The sequence below is a fragment of the Amblyraja radiata genome, chromosome 17 (genome assembly GCF_010909765.2).
Source record: "Amblyraja radiata isolate CabotCenter1 chromosome 17, sAmbRad1.1.pri, whole genome shotgun sequence".
Taxonomy (NCBI): domain Eukaryota; kingdom Metazoa; phylum Chordata; class Chondrichthyes; order Rajiformes; family Rajidae; genus Amblyraja; species Amblyraja radiata.
Genome location: NC_045972.1, coordinates 37,769,629 through 37,786,588, shown reverse-complemented (window position 1 = coordinate 37,786,588; position 16,960 = coordinate 37,769,629). Strand labels below are relative to the sequence as shown.

Sequence of the window (16,960 nt, the reverse complement as noted above, 5' to 3'; positions counted from 1 at the left end):
ACAGTTTGCAACTTCAAAATAAATCCTATTACGTCAGTTCAAATATTTATACTGGAACATTGAAACCAGGATAAATTCACTATCAAAACTTTGTCTTGCACTTTATGTCATCAATGACCAAGGGTCAAAAGTGGTATTAAATTTGTACTGAAATATTATACAGAAATTACAGTGGATAATTCTGGTCTACATTTTACTAACAGTGTTGCAATCTGGTACACGACACAAACAGCATCTGTTGTGGCATAATGCAAGACTGACTGAACAAGTGATCAAATAATAAGACATCAAAATGTATAGAGGTTTTTGATGAGGTAGCCAATATATTTGTTAGGGGAGGGTGGGGGGAATTAGGTACCCTAAGTAGTCACTAATTTATTCAATTAGGATTTGAAGTGCAAATGCAGGACATGTTGCTACATGGTAGAATTGAGGGTTGAAGGAAATCAGGGGCGGAATTCTGGGGGGGGGGGGAACCTTGTGCGATGATTGGGGAAGGGAGGTGTTGGTCAGAGGCGGAAGTAGTGGGGTGGAACTGAGGATAGAGCGCGGTGATTGGAGGAGGGGGTTGTCCTGGTGGATCGGCCCGTTCGCTGAGCTTTTCATCGCCCGGCCCGGCGCAACTTAAAATCGACCTCGGGATCTTCCACTACCCCACAGTCAAATTGCTGCGTCGAGGCGATTGAGGCTCCCGATGTTGAATCCCCTGCCGGGCGATGACAGGCCCTGCGAACAGGCCGATTTAATCCCCACAATTCAGGGCAGACGAAGCTGCTGTTGCCGGAGTAGGTCAATTGCTGATGTTACCGTCCATAGGGCCCACCGCACGCGCGAGTGAGCGCGTGTGCGCGCGGGGCCAACAATAAATTGTGTCCCCCCCCACATGTTTTGACAGCGATTTCTGTGCCTGAAGGAAATAGTTGATCAAAACTTTCATTAGATTTCTTTCGATAATTAAGTAGTTTAACTTTTCTAAGATGAATTCAGCCACAATACGTTATACATTTCTATTGATATATCTACAGTATAAGAATTTTTAAAGAAATATTTGGAACTTCAGTGAAAATCCTTGTCTTTTGGATGGATACGAAATAACACTACTTATTTTTCTGGTACTCTCATGGGTTGTATCACTGATTGATTGGAGACCATGCTGCCACACAAAATATTCTCACTTCTCAACCATGCTGTTAGGTTGCATCAGTTAGTGCAAGAGAATTGCACAATGAATCATTCATGCACCCCAGCAACCAGTGAAACAATAATGTAAATATAGGAAAAATATTTATACTGAACATTTTCACTCATGGATTCATACATTATCAAAAACTTACTTGTTTGTGCAAACTTTTCCAAGGCAATAAGAGAGAAAAGCATGACCATGGGGTGAGACTGTACACTCTGCAATATTAAGAGTCACACAATAAATACAATGCCACAGATGTATTAGTTGTAGAGTTTTTGAGTCTTGAATTAGATCATGTAAATAATAATTTTGGATTATTTCCTGGATGTACAAGCACACACGATTTTAATGCTTCATTTGTGAATGGGTGAACACAAACGATAGTTCCACAATTGCTTGTGTACACTGCTTAACATTTAGCAGTAATTTATTGGTAGGGAATCATTTGAAGGCATTTCAAATATATAACAGGCACCTTAAGGCAAATTAGTCAAATGATTAAGTGTGATACTAATCAGCTTAATTACATGCATTCATATTGTAAAATAGTTTGGAACTCTTACCCTCAAGAACACATCCTCAAATACCATTGTCAACTCATCCACAAGGGTAAAAACCCTGTGACAGATTATCGAGTCGCCAAGCAGCTCCTCAGGGAGCCGGGAATCATGAGGAAAAATAGGCAAAATAACATTGGAAGGCAAAATATCCACTCCTATTTCTGCATTAAAATATAACCATTTTTTTCTCTTACTTCCATCATGTGTGCCAAAGGCCAAGTGAAAGTAAGAATGTGTATTTCAAATTAACAATTTTCCAATTGATATGCAAAGCACAACAGGGCAAGTTTTTTGGCACACAAGATTTGATGTTCCTCAGCAATATCCCTGTCATTCTTGCACAAGTAGGTTTACAAAATACTTTCCTTTCAACTATTTGAGTCACTGCTTTTCAAAAAGACATCACAAGAGAACACAAACTTACTACTTGTTACAAAGAACAATTAGAATTAGTCATTTATCTAGAGGCAACCTCTATATTATGGATAACAAAAAACCGGACTAACTCTCTTCTAAAGAAAAATCCGGACAACTCTCTTCTAAAGAAAAATCCACATGCAGAGTAAGAATAGCTCTTACAGAACTTAAATTGAAAAAAATAAATAAAAAATGAACAGCTAAATATATTCTCAAATCAAATAAGCAGCTCCCAAGTGACATTGAGTGGGGAGGAATTTCACGGGCACCTAGAAGATAAAACTGAATAGATTATTGTGACAAAGTAAGAGGACAGCTAATGTGAAACATCAGAATAGACTGCCTGCAGTGGATTTAAGAGCAGACAATGAGTATATAAAGCAAATGAGCGAAAATTGAGATATAATTAAACAGTTAAACCTTTAAATGTGTCCATTTTAATGTCTCAAAATGAAACCGAGTTGCACCTGTAATTTCCCAATGCTCCAGTTCAACTGGAGTCAGTGTCCTAATGAACACAGATCACATTATCTGCCCTTATCTTTCAGTCAATCTTCACCACCCAAGAATCAAGTTATTTTGCTGAATGCATTCAATCATATGGCAGACATAACCAACAAAGTAATCTTCCGGTTACACCCATTAACTATGATGCATCTGAGATATGTCTTGATTACTTCCTCCATTTTCGTAACACCACCTCATTCATACTGTTCATAGTTCACCACCATACAGAAAGTAATAGCAACAGATCTTTACCCATGCACCTCTTATTACAAAGTATTTTATAACACCTTTTATGGCTGTAGAAACCATGGAATACTCATCCCACTTGCCTTCTATCAAGCCAAACTCCATGGCGTCACTTTTACTGCAGTCAATTCTTCAATTTCAAAAGTGTTTTCAAACCATCTGTATGGTTGCTACAGTAACATGCTGGGCATGTGAAAAACTCACATATTCTGCACAGAATGAAAGATTTCCACAGTAACACCAAGCACAATGACATACTTGCTGCAGTTTTGTGTTGCTGAGTGGGCAGAATTCAATCATTGGATTTAAAAACACTGGATCCAATGTCAAATTTAATACCCACTTCAGTGGATTAAGACACAAGATTGTTTTGCTTCCAAATATCTAAACAACTTTAAATGCGAGATAAATATTTGGCTCGTAGACAAAATACCATGTTTAAGCTACAGAAATGTGTGTAGAAATAACCTCTGTTAAAGTGGAGAAATGTTTAAATGTTTAAATCTCCAAAATTAAATTTTTAGAGATTTAAAAATCTCAGACTTGAGAAGGTAGCCTGTTCACTATTTTCATTAATTCATAAACTCTACATCTGGTGTCATCCTTGTAAAGTTTATCTATAATATCTTTAGTGTCTCTACATCCTTTTCCAATATGGAAATCGAGTACAACATCAAAGTTCTAAGGCTTAATTATCAGTTTTCATTTCTGCAGTCTGATCTAGTCCTGCCTCATTTTATGACATCTGCCATCTTTTGTAAATCATCTCCAGCTGGAAGTAATACCTTCATTTAGCAAAACAAAATCTCCCGTAAACAAAGTTGATGCCAAGCCGCATAGAGAAGCTGGTCAAAGGATTGGTCAAAACAAAAGATTTTGGCTGAGATAATAGATTTCTGAATGAACGGTTATTGCAACCTAGCAGTGAAGTTTATCCCAACAAAAGGATCAGCCACAACCTTATTGAATGGCTTTGCAAGCTCCAATGTTGTATGTTCCTGTTTTAATGGGATTCTCAAAATAAGAGAGATGGGGACAAGTCTAGACGTCTAAGACTGTGGCAGCTGAAACTACAGCCACAAATGGTGGATGGTCAAATTGTGGTGCAATCATGGTCAGAATTACAGAAGCCCAGATATCTGAAATTATTTGGCCTGGTGAAAATTACAGAATGGATGTCAGAGTTTTAAGAAATAAGTTTCAACATTGAAACTTGGTTTTAACAGGAGCCAGTGTAGGTCTACAAATGGAGGCGACAATGAATGAATAGAACTTTGCAAGTTAGCAGTATTAAGTACGGTAACTTCAAGTGAAAGGCATAGACGAAGGATTTCATGCAGCAAGTGAATTATGGAAGGGGCAACTTAAAGGTAGAAATAAGACATAGCAATAGCACCGATGTGTGCTCTAAGGTGCCAGGCTCCTTGTGGCAATGAAGTTTTAACCAAGATTGAACAAACTGTCTGGTTTGCTAGAGAGAGAGGTAGGGGTGATGTCAAATAAGCAGAGTCTGTGACTGGTACTGATAATGATAACTTGAGTCCGTCAAATACATGGTTGGAGAAAATTTCAGCTTAACCAGACAATATACAGAAAGCCAAGAACTAATGATATAAAAGTTAGATATCATGAGCATTGTTGAAAATTGAGTGATTGGATGAGTTCATGAGATAATAAAATAGATGGCCAAGGATAAATTCTTTGGAGATAAAGGAGGCAATGACAGATGCAGAGAAGAGGTTTGTGCTTATGATTTGCAGCATAACTTACACCAGTTAAGATCGGTTAATTGATGCTATAGGTTTTAAATTGCCCAAGAAACTAATGACCATGTTGATGATGCTGGTGAATTTATTTGAACTTGAATCATTTACTTTTCATTCTACAATAGTCATGCATTATCCCAACTTGGGTAAACATCATTGTCGTATGAATCTCCCAAAATTGTATACTTGGCTTAATAAGGATTCTAACAGATCAGTGGCATAACACCAAACAGACAAGCGGTCATTAATAATTGATCTGGCTTGATCTACAACCCTCCAAGAACATTGGCCTCATTTAATTTACCCAAACATTGGCATATGCGCCCTGAGAGCTGGAATACCACTTTAAAACCTTTCAAATCAAATCTTTGGTTATCTGTCTTAACATCTTCTCCATTAGTTTGGTCAGGAACTGTAACATTTTGACCAAAATTGCAGCTTATTGACATCATCTGTGCAGTTTTGAATAAAATACAATATATAAATCAGACAAAAACACCAAGATTGGTACCAATTATAAGATGTATGAAGTAGAAGAAATTCCAATTTTTCCATTCTGAGTTTTGGCAATAGATTAGCTATGAGATCGTTTGGTTTTTAAAAAGCTAATACATCATTTACACTCACCAAACTTTCCAGTAAATATTCTAAGGTGCCTGGGCTGAGAAGACCAATGCTGGCAGGACCTATAAATATTGGAAGTTTAATTAAAGAAGCAGTTTCATCACAAAAATCTAAGAGATTGTCATTGGGTATTAGCCATAATTGTGATTAAAAATGAAAATTAATTCATTCATTGCATTTAAAAAAAAATGGCACACGTTCACAAATCTACTAATTAAATTAAAGCACCGCATGAGAATCAAACTATTTTAGGTAGCATTAAACTATTTCTTTACCTAGCCATAATTCTGATTAATAAGGTAACCAATAAACCCAGAAATTATGTTTTCAACTCTTCAAAAAGCTTTTGCAATACCCATTGCAGCCTCTCATGGGTCAATTCAAGAGAAACTCCAAAATACTTAATAGTACATACACATAAAAGAGAAGTTTTCAATTTGGAAAGGGCTTATGCAGTATTTTTTCCACATGAGCAATGGTGAAAACAGAAAATACACCTTTGAGAAAACAAATCAGATGTTTTTCTTCCACAACGCTCTCGAAGCACAATACATTGCATCACAGATGTTGAAAGACATTTATTGCCCCATCTGTGCCTTAACAAGAATGCAAACTGCAACGGTTAACCAGTTTTCACTAGGCAAGAACCATTGTAGCTTTCCAGGCTATTTCACAGATCATTTAATGAATTAATCATATTGATGTTGTAACTATGATAGTTGGTGATGGGAGGGTGGTGACCAAGTAATTATATTACAATGGGTTTCTAAACTGGCTTACCCATAGAAGACAGAGGGTAGTGGTGGAAGGGTACTATTTTGGCCATGGATCTGTGATTTGTGGTGTTCTGCAGGGATCAATATTGGGATATCTGTTTTGATATATAGATATTAATGAAAATGTAGATGGGTTGATAACTCATTAGACACACAGTATGGGATGACAGTCAAATTCCTTTTCGCGGAGAGAAAATGTCAAATGCCACAAGACAAAGTTTTGAGGTGAGAGAAAGTAGGTTTAAAAAGATGTGCGGGGCATGTTTATTTTTTTCTTACAGAGTGGTCGGTGCCTGAAACATTCTGCCGAAGGTGGTGGTTAAAGCAGATACAATGGTGGTGTGAAAGAGGATTTTTATATAGGCACATGAATATTAGGGAATAGAGGGATATAGGTCATGTGAAGCTAGAAGGGTCAGCTTAATTTGGCATCATGATAAGCACAGACTTTGTGGTCTGAAGGTCCTGTGCTATACTGTCTTATGTTCTAAATATGCCACTAAGCAGTGACCCTATCTGAAAACATAAGCAGTTGAATTTTTTTATAACCAGCTTTTTAAAACTTAGAATTTTATTTAAACAGAACTCAAACAAAGAAGCCATGGTGAAGACTGAAGGTAGACAAAAATGCTGGAGAAACTCAGCGGGTGAGGCAGCATCTATGGAGCAAAGGAATAGGTGACGCTTCGGGTCAAGACCCTTCTTCAGACTAATGTGGGGGGGGGGGGGGGTGGAGGGGAGAAGAAGAAAAGAGGTGCAGACAGTAGGCTGGGAAGGGGAGGGGAAGGAGGGAGAAAGCAAGGACTGCCTGAAATTGGAGAAGTCAATGTTCATATTGCTGGGGTGTAAACTACCCAAGCGAAATATGAGATGCTCCATTTGCGGTGGAACTCACTCTGGCCAAGGAGGCCAAGGACAGAAAGGTCGGATTCGGAGGGGGAGGAGGAGTTGAAGTGCTGAGCCACCGGGAGATCAGGTTGGTCAATGCGAATTGAGCGGAGGTGTTGGGCGAAGTGATCGCGAAACCTGTGCTTGGTCTCACCGATGCAGAGCAGTTGACACCTAGAACAGCGGATGCAATAGATGAGTTTGGAGGAGGTGCCTCACCCGGAAAGACTGCTTGGGTCCTTGGATGGAGTCGAGGGGGGAGGTAAAGCGACAAGTGTGGCATTTCCTGTGGTTGCAAGGGAAAGTGCCAGGGGAGGGCGTGGTTTGGGTGGGAAGGGACGAATTAACCAAGAAGTTACAGAGGGAGCGGTCTCTGCGGAAAGCCAACAGTTCACCAACACAACCATTTTGGAACATATTAACATATGCAATATGAGTACATCCCTGTGGCGGAGTGTCCCTACAAATATTGTGTACATAATATCAAACATCATCAGTATGTGACATTATATACTATTGTGCAGTAAAAAGCATTAGGCCAGATAATGATGACAACTTGTAATCATTACTTTAAATGGTGCAAGTACAGGATAACATTAGTATCCATTCTACAGTAATAACCAACAATCAATTTGCTCTACATCTACTCTCACTCTTACCCTCTTCATAAAGGCAAATAATGAATAAAGATATGATTTCATAAAGTTCAATTTAGTACTCCGATCATGGCTAATCCATAAGATGAAAGCTTAAGGCTATCCCAACGCACAGTGAATTGCTGATATCTGGCATTTGGTTCCTTTACAATTTACTCTTTCCTTCCACCGTTGGATGGCACTAATCTCCACACATTCTGGATTTCACAGTGATAGGGTCAGCACAACTCTACTATTGTGTCAATGGAAGAGAGCCGAGTAACAATCCAAGTTGTGGACTTCGTGCATCCCTGCTGAGCACCATCCACACTCTCCACCACATGCAAAAACGATTAAAAATGGCATCCATACCTGCAAGCTTTTCAGCCAGACATCCCAGTACGGCAGTGGTGTTGCGATGTTTAGCTGGATTGCAAGCATCCTGTTTTGCTAAAGATGCACTTAAATTCAACATTTCTGATAGTTTTTGTAATGCATCCTAGTAAAAAGATATGTAAATATCGTGATATTGTTCAATTTTGGATCATTTAAATAAATCAACAAAATAATTTCCAAGGAATGCTTTGCTATTGTGAATATAATCATTAAAAAAAAAATCTCAAGTCTCCTCAAACAAGTCATTGCCAATTTGCGCCTGATAAATTTATAGGAAGGAATGTGGAGGTGGTCGCGATTATGGAGGCAAGGGATTGCAGATGTTTGGAAGCCGAAGCAAAAAACACGAGATACTAGAGGAACTCAATAGGTCAGGCAGCATCTGTGGTGTGATCAGAGAGAGATAAATGGTCTCTTGAAACATCAACTGTCTGTCGATTGAAGCCCAGATCCAGGGTTGACCTGAAAATGCTGACTGCTCATTTTCCTCCACAGATGCTTCCTGACCTACTGAGTACACAGCTTGTTTTCTCTGTTGCATCTTATTTATTCATGTTAGTCTAGTTTGCATGTTATTTGATACATTTTTTCCACCATGCTGTTTACTTTTAAAATTGTCAACTTTCAGGAATACACATTGCAAACAGTAGTTACATACCAACTGAGGTGGAAAGAGAATGATTATCCCAATCACCTAGAGTACTACTGTACACATGAAAATTTGGTAACAGGCAATTCATGTCACATTATAGACAGGCATTATTTACAGGTAATATTAATATCAGCGCCAATATTTGAAAAAAGATCCAAAGAGGTTTGCTGGCCACAGCAGTGTGGCCTCGCACTGGCGATTTCTTCAGGGCAGCCAGCATGATGCCGCCTGCCAGCAACAAGATGGCCTTGATCATAATGGGGCTCCTCTCCATTTGCAACACTGTGACACCCGCTGATGCTGCTGCCTCTTCCTGTCGGCTGTCGCTTTGTCCACTCTGCCACTTCCCCCCTCCACCTGCCCCTCTTCCATCCCCGGAGTTGCCAACATCTTCTACCTTGTAGTTCTCAGCCATGGCGAGCCTGCTGGAAGTCGATCTCCCCCGCCTCTCTCCTTCTTGCTTGCCCGCCCAGTGTCATACTAACAGTGGACAAGCAGCGAGTCTGGACATCGCTTTTATATCTATGAAGTGACGGGAAGCCCTCACCATCCTCCTGTTGCTAAACTTGTGTTTCTCATTTTATTAAACCCTCGGATCATGGCAAAACCTGCCCGCCCCACTTCTCTAAACATGCTGGGTCCTGACTTAACGGCTGCAAACGGCAGTAGCACACCGCTCGGAAATTCCGCAGTGGGCTTAAAAAACTGTTTACATATGTGCGAATTTACACAAGTCGGGAAGTGGCTGCACATAGTTTCCTTTAGAAACTGGAATCAAAGTTTATTAACTTAGATTTGGTTAATTACGATTTCATGAAATGTCATTGTATACACCAAATTACTTTCAAATCAAATCTTCCACACAGAACATGGTAGAGGATATTCAAATTGATCGGGAACTACTTACTTTGGTTGGCAGTGGACACTCATCAAGCAGCAATGTAATGACAGCTGGCCCTAATGGATCTTCTAGAGGGATAACTCTGATTAGCGACTGCACCACTTCCAGCCAGCCTTCATCTGTCAGTAAAACAAAACCCAACTCAGTCCACGTAAATGAAATGATTGCATGTTTTAACAAAGCCTATTTTCAACTTTTTTTCTTAATTACTCAATGGGCGATGGGAGACTTTGTTCAATTACATATCCCAAAAACAGACATTTAAGGTTTTTTTTACAATTTAAATGGTTAGAAACACAGAAAATGTTTATTACAAAAATCTCAACATTGCTCAAATTACAGCATTAACTCAAATTACAGCATTAACTCAAATTAAAGCCGCATTAACCATCTGAGTAACTAATTACAATATCATCTACCTCAAATCTACACCATTTATTGAACGATAGCAACATAAGGATAACATTTAATGCCAAACAAATGAAAGGATGTAGAAAAGCGATTAAGGATAGTGCTCAGAAGGAAATTTCAACTTGCACTCCAAACCCCAGAACACATTACAGTTCATCAGTTGTAACACACATCCGTAAAATACTAAGACAAAAATTGCATTTATAGTTTGCTATAACTTGACAGTTGTGTTCACAAGAAACCTTGTGTGATAGAAAAATCGCATTAGAAAAACAGTTGTGCATGGGGGCCCTTGGTTTTCAGAGTTACCATGGTTGAGAATCCAGGCTCACAGTGGACCAATTGGGACAGGGCCCTCTTCGAAAGGACAGGACAGTCCTTCACTTTCTGCCAAAACATAGCGAGCTCTTGTTCCATGAAGTCACTCTTGAGCTGCGCATCTTCACGAATTCGATAAAATTCAACCTTTGCAGCCACGTCAGTATTGCTGATGGCAACATCTTCAACGGAAAAGGGTCGGACGATCCACTCATAACGAGAGCTGTCGTCCAGTCCATGAAGTAATGTTCGATGGCTTCACTAATTGCCAGAAGGTGGGTTGAGATCGCCTCGTGGAAGTGGCATTCAGCATCTGGCATAGCATCCAGGAGAGTTATCATCTCAGGGGAGTTAGTCGTGTCATCGACCTGGACTCTTCTCTAGTAAAGATGAATCTTCCTCCTGAACGCTGCCACTTTGTTACGAGCAGTGTGTAGCATTGGGAAGTTTCCTTGAAGTGACAGGGTCAAGAAGTTCACCTCAGCGAGGAAGTCAGCTAAGTAAACACCTTCATCACAAACAGTTCATCCTGCATCTTTTCATGAAGCTGATTCTCCTCTCGGTACACCCTTTCTCCAAGAACAGCGCTATTTCTTCTCGAAGTTGAATCACATGATTGAGAACTTTACCATGCGAAAGCCAGCGCACGTCTGTGTGGAATATCAGAACAGTGAAATCGGCGCCCATTTCTTCACACATCACTTTGAAGATTCTTGCGTTTGTTGCGCTTCCTCGGATGTGGTTCACAAACTTCACCACATCTGGAAACACTTCTCGAAGACCAGGAGGGAGAGTCTTCATTGCTAAAGCATGGCGATGTATCATGCAGTGGGTGAAGGAGACATGGGGAGCGACATCCTTCACGAAGGCTTTGAAGCTGGATCTGCATCCGACCATGGAAGGTTCCCATCTGTACACACCCCGACAAGTCGTTCCCAGCCAAGCTCATGTTTGATGAGGAAGGCTTCCAGCATTCTGAACACATCTTCTCCTCGAGTGGTAGTGGCCAATGGCTCCGAGAAAAGGTACTCCTCCTTCATGGCTTCTCCGTGGAGGTAACGAACGTAGACTAGCAGTTGGGAACATGAAGCAACATCTGTTGACTCGTCCAGTTGCAGTGAATACACTGGACTGCTCTTCACAGCGCTCACTACTTGCAGCAGAATATCATTACTCATATCTGAGATTCTAATTTTGACTGTGTCATTCGAAAGGGAAATCTGCCTGAACTTGTTTGACTGCTGTTCCCCCAGCACCAACATCGCTGCTTCGAGAAGGCATGGCTTGATAAGCTCTTCACCGATGGTGTGAGGTTTCTTAGTCTGTGTGATTCGATAAGCAATCCGGTATGAAGCCTCCAGCGCTGCTTCATTTTGACGATGCAGTGAGTGACCCGTCGAATCGATGCGGGAACCCTTGAGTGCGGCTTCTTTTAGTTTGAAATAGTCCACGCCCTTCCCCGCCAGGTCGAAGTGACAAAACTCCAAATGGATCTTCAGTTTGCTCGACTTCATGCTCTCGTGGTTCAAAACCTTGCCGCAGATAACACATTGCGGCTTGACCACGGATTTTTGAACAATGCTTTTGAAGCCGGACTTGAGAAATGCTTCACTATGCGTGCGCTTCTTGGCAGACATGGTTGACAACACACAGTTTGTGTGCGTATAAGTAATCACATATGTGAACAAAATACTGTGTGTGGTATGTACCTAAAAATAGGCTCAACAAGTTGATATGTTATTTTTTTTTTTTTTTTTTTTTGAAAATATTTTTTATTGGAGATAGGTACATAACCAAATTACATCATTACAGTCTTACATTTTTAAATTGATAATATTGTCAATTATTATTACATTGTCTCCAATACTTTTTGCCTTTTTTTTTTTTTAAACTAGATAGAACTAAAGAGATAGATGAAGTAAAGAAAGAAAAGAAAGAGAAGAAAAACAAAAAACAAAAACAACAAAAAAAAAAGGTAGTTAAAGAAGAATGGAAAAATTTGTTAAAATAAAAAAGACTTCATTCGAGATATATTCGTACATTTCAGAGTATAGTATTTCATCCATTCTTTAGCCCGCGTGCTAGTCAGGTTCCTGTGCTGAACCATTCTGACCCTTTAAGTAATCAATAAAAGGAGACCATGTTCCAACGAATAATTCCTGTTTGTCCAACAGGGAAAATCTGATTCTTTCCACGTTTAAGGTCTCCGTCATTTCTATAATCCACATTTTGATTGTGGGGGCCGTAGGGCCTTTCCAAAATTTTAGAATTAATTTTTTTCCTGTTATTAAACTATAATCAATAAAGTTTCTTTGTGTTGTTCTAAGTGTTTGATTTAATTCTAATATTCCGAGTATTATTAATTTTGGATCTGGGTCCAATTGTGTGCTGGTTACTTTAGATATTATACTAAAAATATTTACCCAGAATTTTTTAATTTTTATACAGTTTGCAAACATATGAGATAATGTAGCTTCTAAATGTTGACATTTATCACATATAGGTGAGATATGTTGAAAAATTTTATGTAGTTTTGTTTTTGAATAATGTAACCTATGTATTACTTTAAATTGTATTAGAGAATGTCTGGCGTTTAGTGAACACTGATGTATGTGTTGCAAACTTTCTTCCCAAGTATCTTTCGTTATTACTTGATTTAATTCTTTTTCCCATGTTTGTCTGTGTAAGTCCGTCGAGGGAATGTCACTGTCTAATAAGATATTGTATATATAAGATATTAATTTTTCTGTATTAGGATGTTTGTTCCAACATTCATCAAGAATTTCTGAATTTCTAATTCGAAAATTTTGGGAGTTCGATTTTACATAATCTCTAAGTTGAAGATATCTGAAATAATCATTTCCTCGAAGTCCATAAGTCTGTTGCAATTCCTGAAATGTCAGAAAAGTGCCTTCCTTGTAAAGTTGTCCCATATTTTTAATTCCATAATTCTTCCATTGTGTAAAACCCCCGTCCAACCATGAAGGCTTAAACAAAGGATTATTCACAATTGGAAGAAAAAGTGATAAATTATCTAATTTTAATGTCTTTTTTAATTGTTTCCAGATTCGTATAGCACTAAATATTATAGGGTTTTCCCTATAAATTTTTTTGTTTAATTTAGACGTAGCAAATAATATCGAACCGATATCAAAAGGTAAACAATCTTCCTTTTCCATTTTTAACCAGTCTGGTTGATGATCTATTTCTTCCAACCAGAAATTCATATTTTTAATGTTAACTGCCCAGAAATAAAACAAAAAATTGGGTAAAACCAAGCCTCCATTTATTTTTGATTTACACAAGTGTCTTTTGTTTATCCTATGATTCTTATAATCCCAGATAAAATCATTAACAATAGAGTCCAATTTAAAAAAAAAGTTTTTTGCCAGATATATCGGAATTGTCTGAAAAAGATATAATATTTGCGGTAAAAAAATCATTTTTATGGCATTGATTTTGCCTACCATTGAGATAGGAAGTGTTTTCCAGTATTGAATATTCTTATGTAGTTTGTTCAGTAATGGGGGGAAATTTGCTTTAAATAATGATGTATATATCTTAGTTACATAAATACCTAGATATTTAAATTTTTCATTTACTATTTTAAATGGAAATTGTTGTATTGTCTGTTTGTTATGTTCCCTTATTGGCATAATTTCACTTTTATTCCAATTTATTCTGTATCCTGAAAGTGAACCAAATTGGGTTATTAGCTTTAATAAGTTTGGAATACTAATTTCTGGTTTTGTAATGTAAATTAATACATCATCTGCGTATAGAGAAATTTTATTCACCGTGTCCTTTGTGTTATACCCATGTATTTCCGGATGCCCCCTAACTCTTTCTGCCAGTGGCTCAATAGCAAGCGCAAATAATAATGGAGATAATGGGCATCCTTGTCTACAACCTCTAGATAGGCTAAATTTAGGTGACAACCTTTGGTTTGTAAATATTCTAGCCGTGGGATTTGTATATAACAGTTTTATCCATGTACAGAATTTCTCCCCTAGCTGCATATTTTCCATCACCGAAAATAAATAAGGCCATTCGACCTGATCAAATGCTTTTTCAGCGTCAAGTGAAATTATTGCTAGATCTTCATTAATAATTCTCTTAGAATATATAATATTAAATAATCTTCTTAGATTATAATATGAGTACCGTTTCTGAATAAAGCCTGTTTGGTCAGGGTGTATTAATTTATTCATCACTGTACCTAATCTATGCGCTAGTATTTTAGTTAAAATTTTCTGATCTGTATTTAAAAGTGCAATTGCTCTGTATGATCCCGGGTCTTCCAGATCTTTATCAGCTTTAGGAATAAGTGTTATTATTGATTCATTTAAAGTGTCTGGAAGTTTCTGTTGAGTATATATATACTCATACAGTCTTTGTTAACGTGGGCTAAGCAAATCATAAATTTTTTTATAAAATTCGGAACCTAAACCATCTGGTCCTACTGCTTTACCATTTTTTAAAGAGCCAATAGACTCCTCAATATCCTTTATCGTAATCTCCCTTTCTAATAATTCTCTATCGTTTGAATCTAAACCTTTTAAATTACATTTTATTAAAAAATCTGCTATTCCTTCTGATTGTGCTACGGTTTTAGTTGAATAAAGGTTATGATAGTATTGGAGAAATCTATCATTTATATCCTTGGGCATTTTTAATAATTCTCCTGTCTCTGTTCTAATTTTATGAATTGTTTTTTCCCCTTCCATTTTTCGTAACTGACGTGCTAATAATTTTTGTGGTTTGTCTCCAAATTCAAAATGTAGTTGTTTGGTTTTTTGATAAAGTTTTATTACTTGTTCTGAATACATTTTATTTAATTTATATTTCAATACAGCAATTTTATTATGTTTTAAAATAGATGGCATTCTCGCATTTTCTATATCTAGTTGCTTGATTTCAATTTCCAATGTTTGTTGCTTAATCCTGTTCTCTTTATTATAAAATGCTTGAGCAGAAATTAATGTACCTCGAACATACGCTTTAAACGTTTCCCACATAAGAGAAGTAGGTGTGTCAGGGTTGTCATTTACCTCAAAAAATATTTGAATCTGTTTAATAATATATTCCTGGCATGATCTTTCGTTCAAAATTTGTGGGTTAAATCTCCAATATGCTTGTTTCTCGGACATTCCATTTAATTTAATCATGAATGTTACAGGTGCGTGATCTGAGATTATAATGTTATGGTATTTTGAATTATAAATAAATGGGATAAACGTAGAGTCAACTAAAAAATAATCTATTCTTGAGTATGTTTTGTGTACTGGTGAGTAAAATGAATATTCCCGTCCCGTTGGGTTTTCTATTCTCCAGATATCCTTAATATTAGTGGTATTAATAAATGAATTTAGAAATACACTTGATTGAGATTTTACTTTTTTTTGCCTTGATGATCTGTCTAAGTATGGATCTAATGTACAATTGAAGTCTCCTCCAATTATTAATTTATATTGTGTAAATTCAGGAATTTTATTAAATGTTTTATTAAAAAACTTGGGGTTATCAAAATTAGGCCCATAAACATTAAGAAGAATCACTTTTTCTCCATTTAACTCTCCAACTAATATAATATATCTACCATCAATATCCACTATTGTTGAAGAGTTCTTAAAAGGTATTCCTTTACGAATTAATATTGCAACTCCTCTGGACTTACGGGAAAAGGAGGAATGATATGATTCAGCGATCCACTTAGCTTTAAGTCTATGTTGAGATTCCTTTTTAAGGTGTGTTTCTTGTAGAAATATTATATCTGTTTTGATTAAATTTAGATGTGCCAAAACTTTACCTCTCTTAATTGGTTCATTAATTCCCTTGACATTCCAACTACAAAATGTTATTCCCTGACCCCCTCTTATCATATTAACATCTTGCATATTGTTTCTAAGGTGGTCTATAACCGAGCAGAAGGTACAACACATAGAACCTGACCCTGCTCCCGAACCTCAAATAGATGAATTTAAAATCATATACATCGCTCTTCCGAACACATCTCCTTGTATTAGTCTTATTTTTCCATTCAAACATTAAATTATAAAAATATTTAAAGTGAAAAAAGTGATAGAGTTGGTTAGTATAGGGTGAAAGAAAAAGAACTACATCTACAATTAGTGTAGTTAGTGATAGCCACACTAACGTGGCTAGAATTCTAAAGACTTCCGTAGCCTTTGTAAAAAAAAAAATTTCCAGCTCCGTGCCCGAAGAAAAAAAAGATTATTTCTAACATTCAAATAACTTCTTTGGGAGTAACAAACTTATTTACATATCCATACGTACACACACACAATATGCACACATATATATATATATATATATACATATACATATACATATACATATACATATATACATACACATATATACCCATATGTATACATACATAAACACGTGACCCTGCAGAAAAGTTCAAAAACAGCAAAAATTCCCAACGTTATTATTCTCACATATATTAATTTTTTCGCTAAATCTATAAATTTAATTTTAAATCGAAAAATAAAGAGAAAAACCGTTAAACTTTTTTAATGACGTAATCTAATTTACCTCTTGCATATCTTCCTATATAATATAAGTATGTAATTCATTTCTACGTTAATCGAAGACTATTAATTATTAATCATTGTTATCAATCATATACAGTATTAAATTTTTATGAGAAA

At 37.1% G+C, this 16,960-nt stretch overlaps 1 protein-coding gene across 1 annotated transcript in view; it reads right to left on the bottom strand.

The window, feature by feature from the left end:
- Positions 1-16,960, bottom strand: part of rspry1 (ring finger and SPRY domain containing 1) — a 42,003-nt gene that overhangs the window by 11,009 nt on the left and 14,034 nt on the right. Inside the window, exons 3-6 of the mRNA XM_033036193.1 lie at positions 9,561-9,673; positions 7,978-8,104; positions 5,310-5,368; positions 1,335-1,401 (exon numbers count right to left, since the gene is read on the bottom strand). Of these exons, the coding sequence (XP_032892084.1) occupies positions 1,335-1,401; positions 5,310-5,368; positions 7,978-8,104; positions 9,561-9,673 (366 nt within the window). The remainder of the gene's footprint in view (positions 1-1,334; positions 1,402-5,309; positions 5,369-7,977; positions 8,105-9,560; positions 9,674-16,960) is intronic.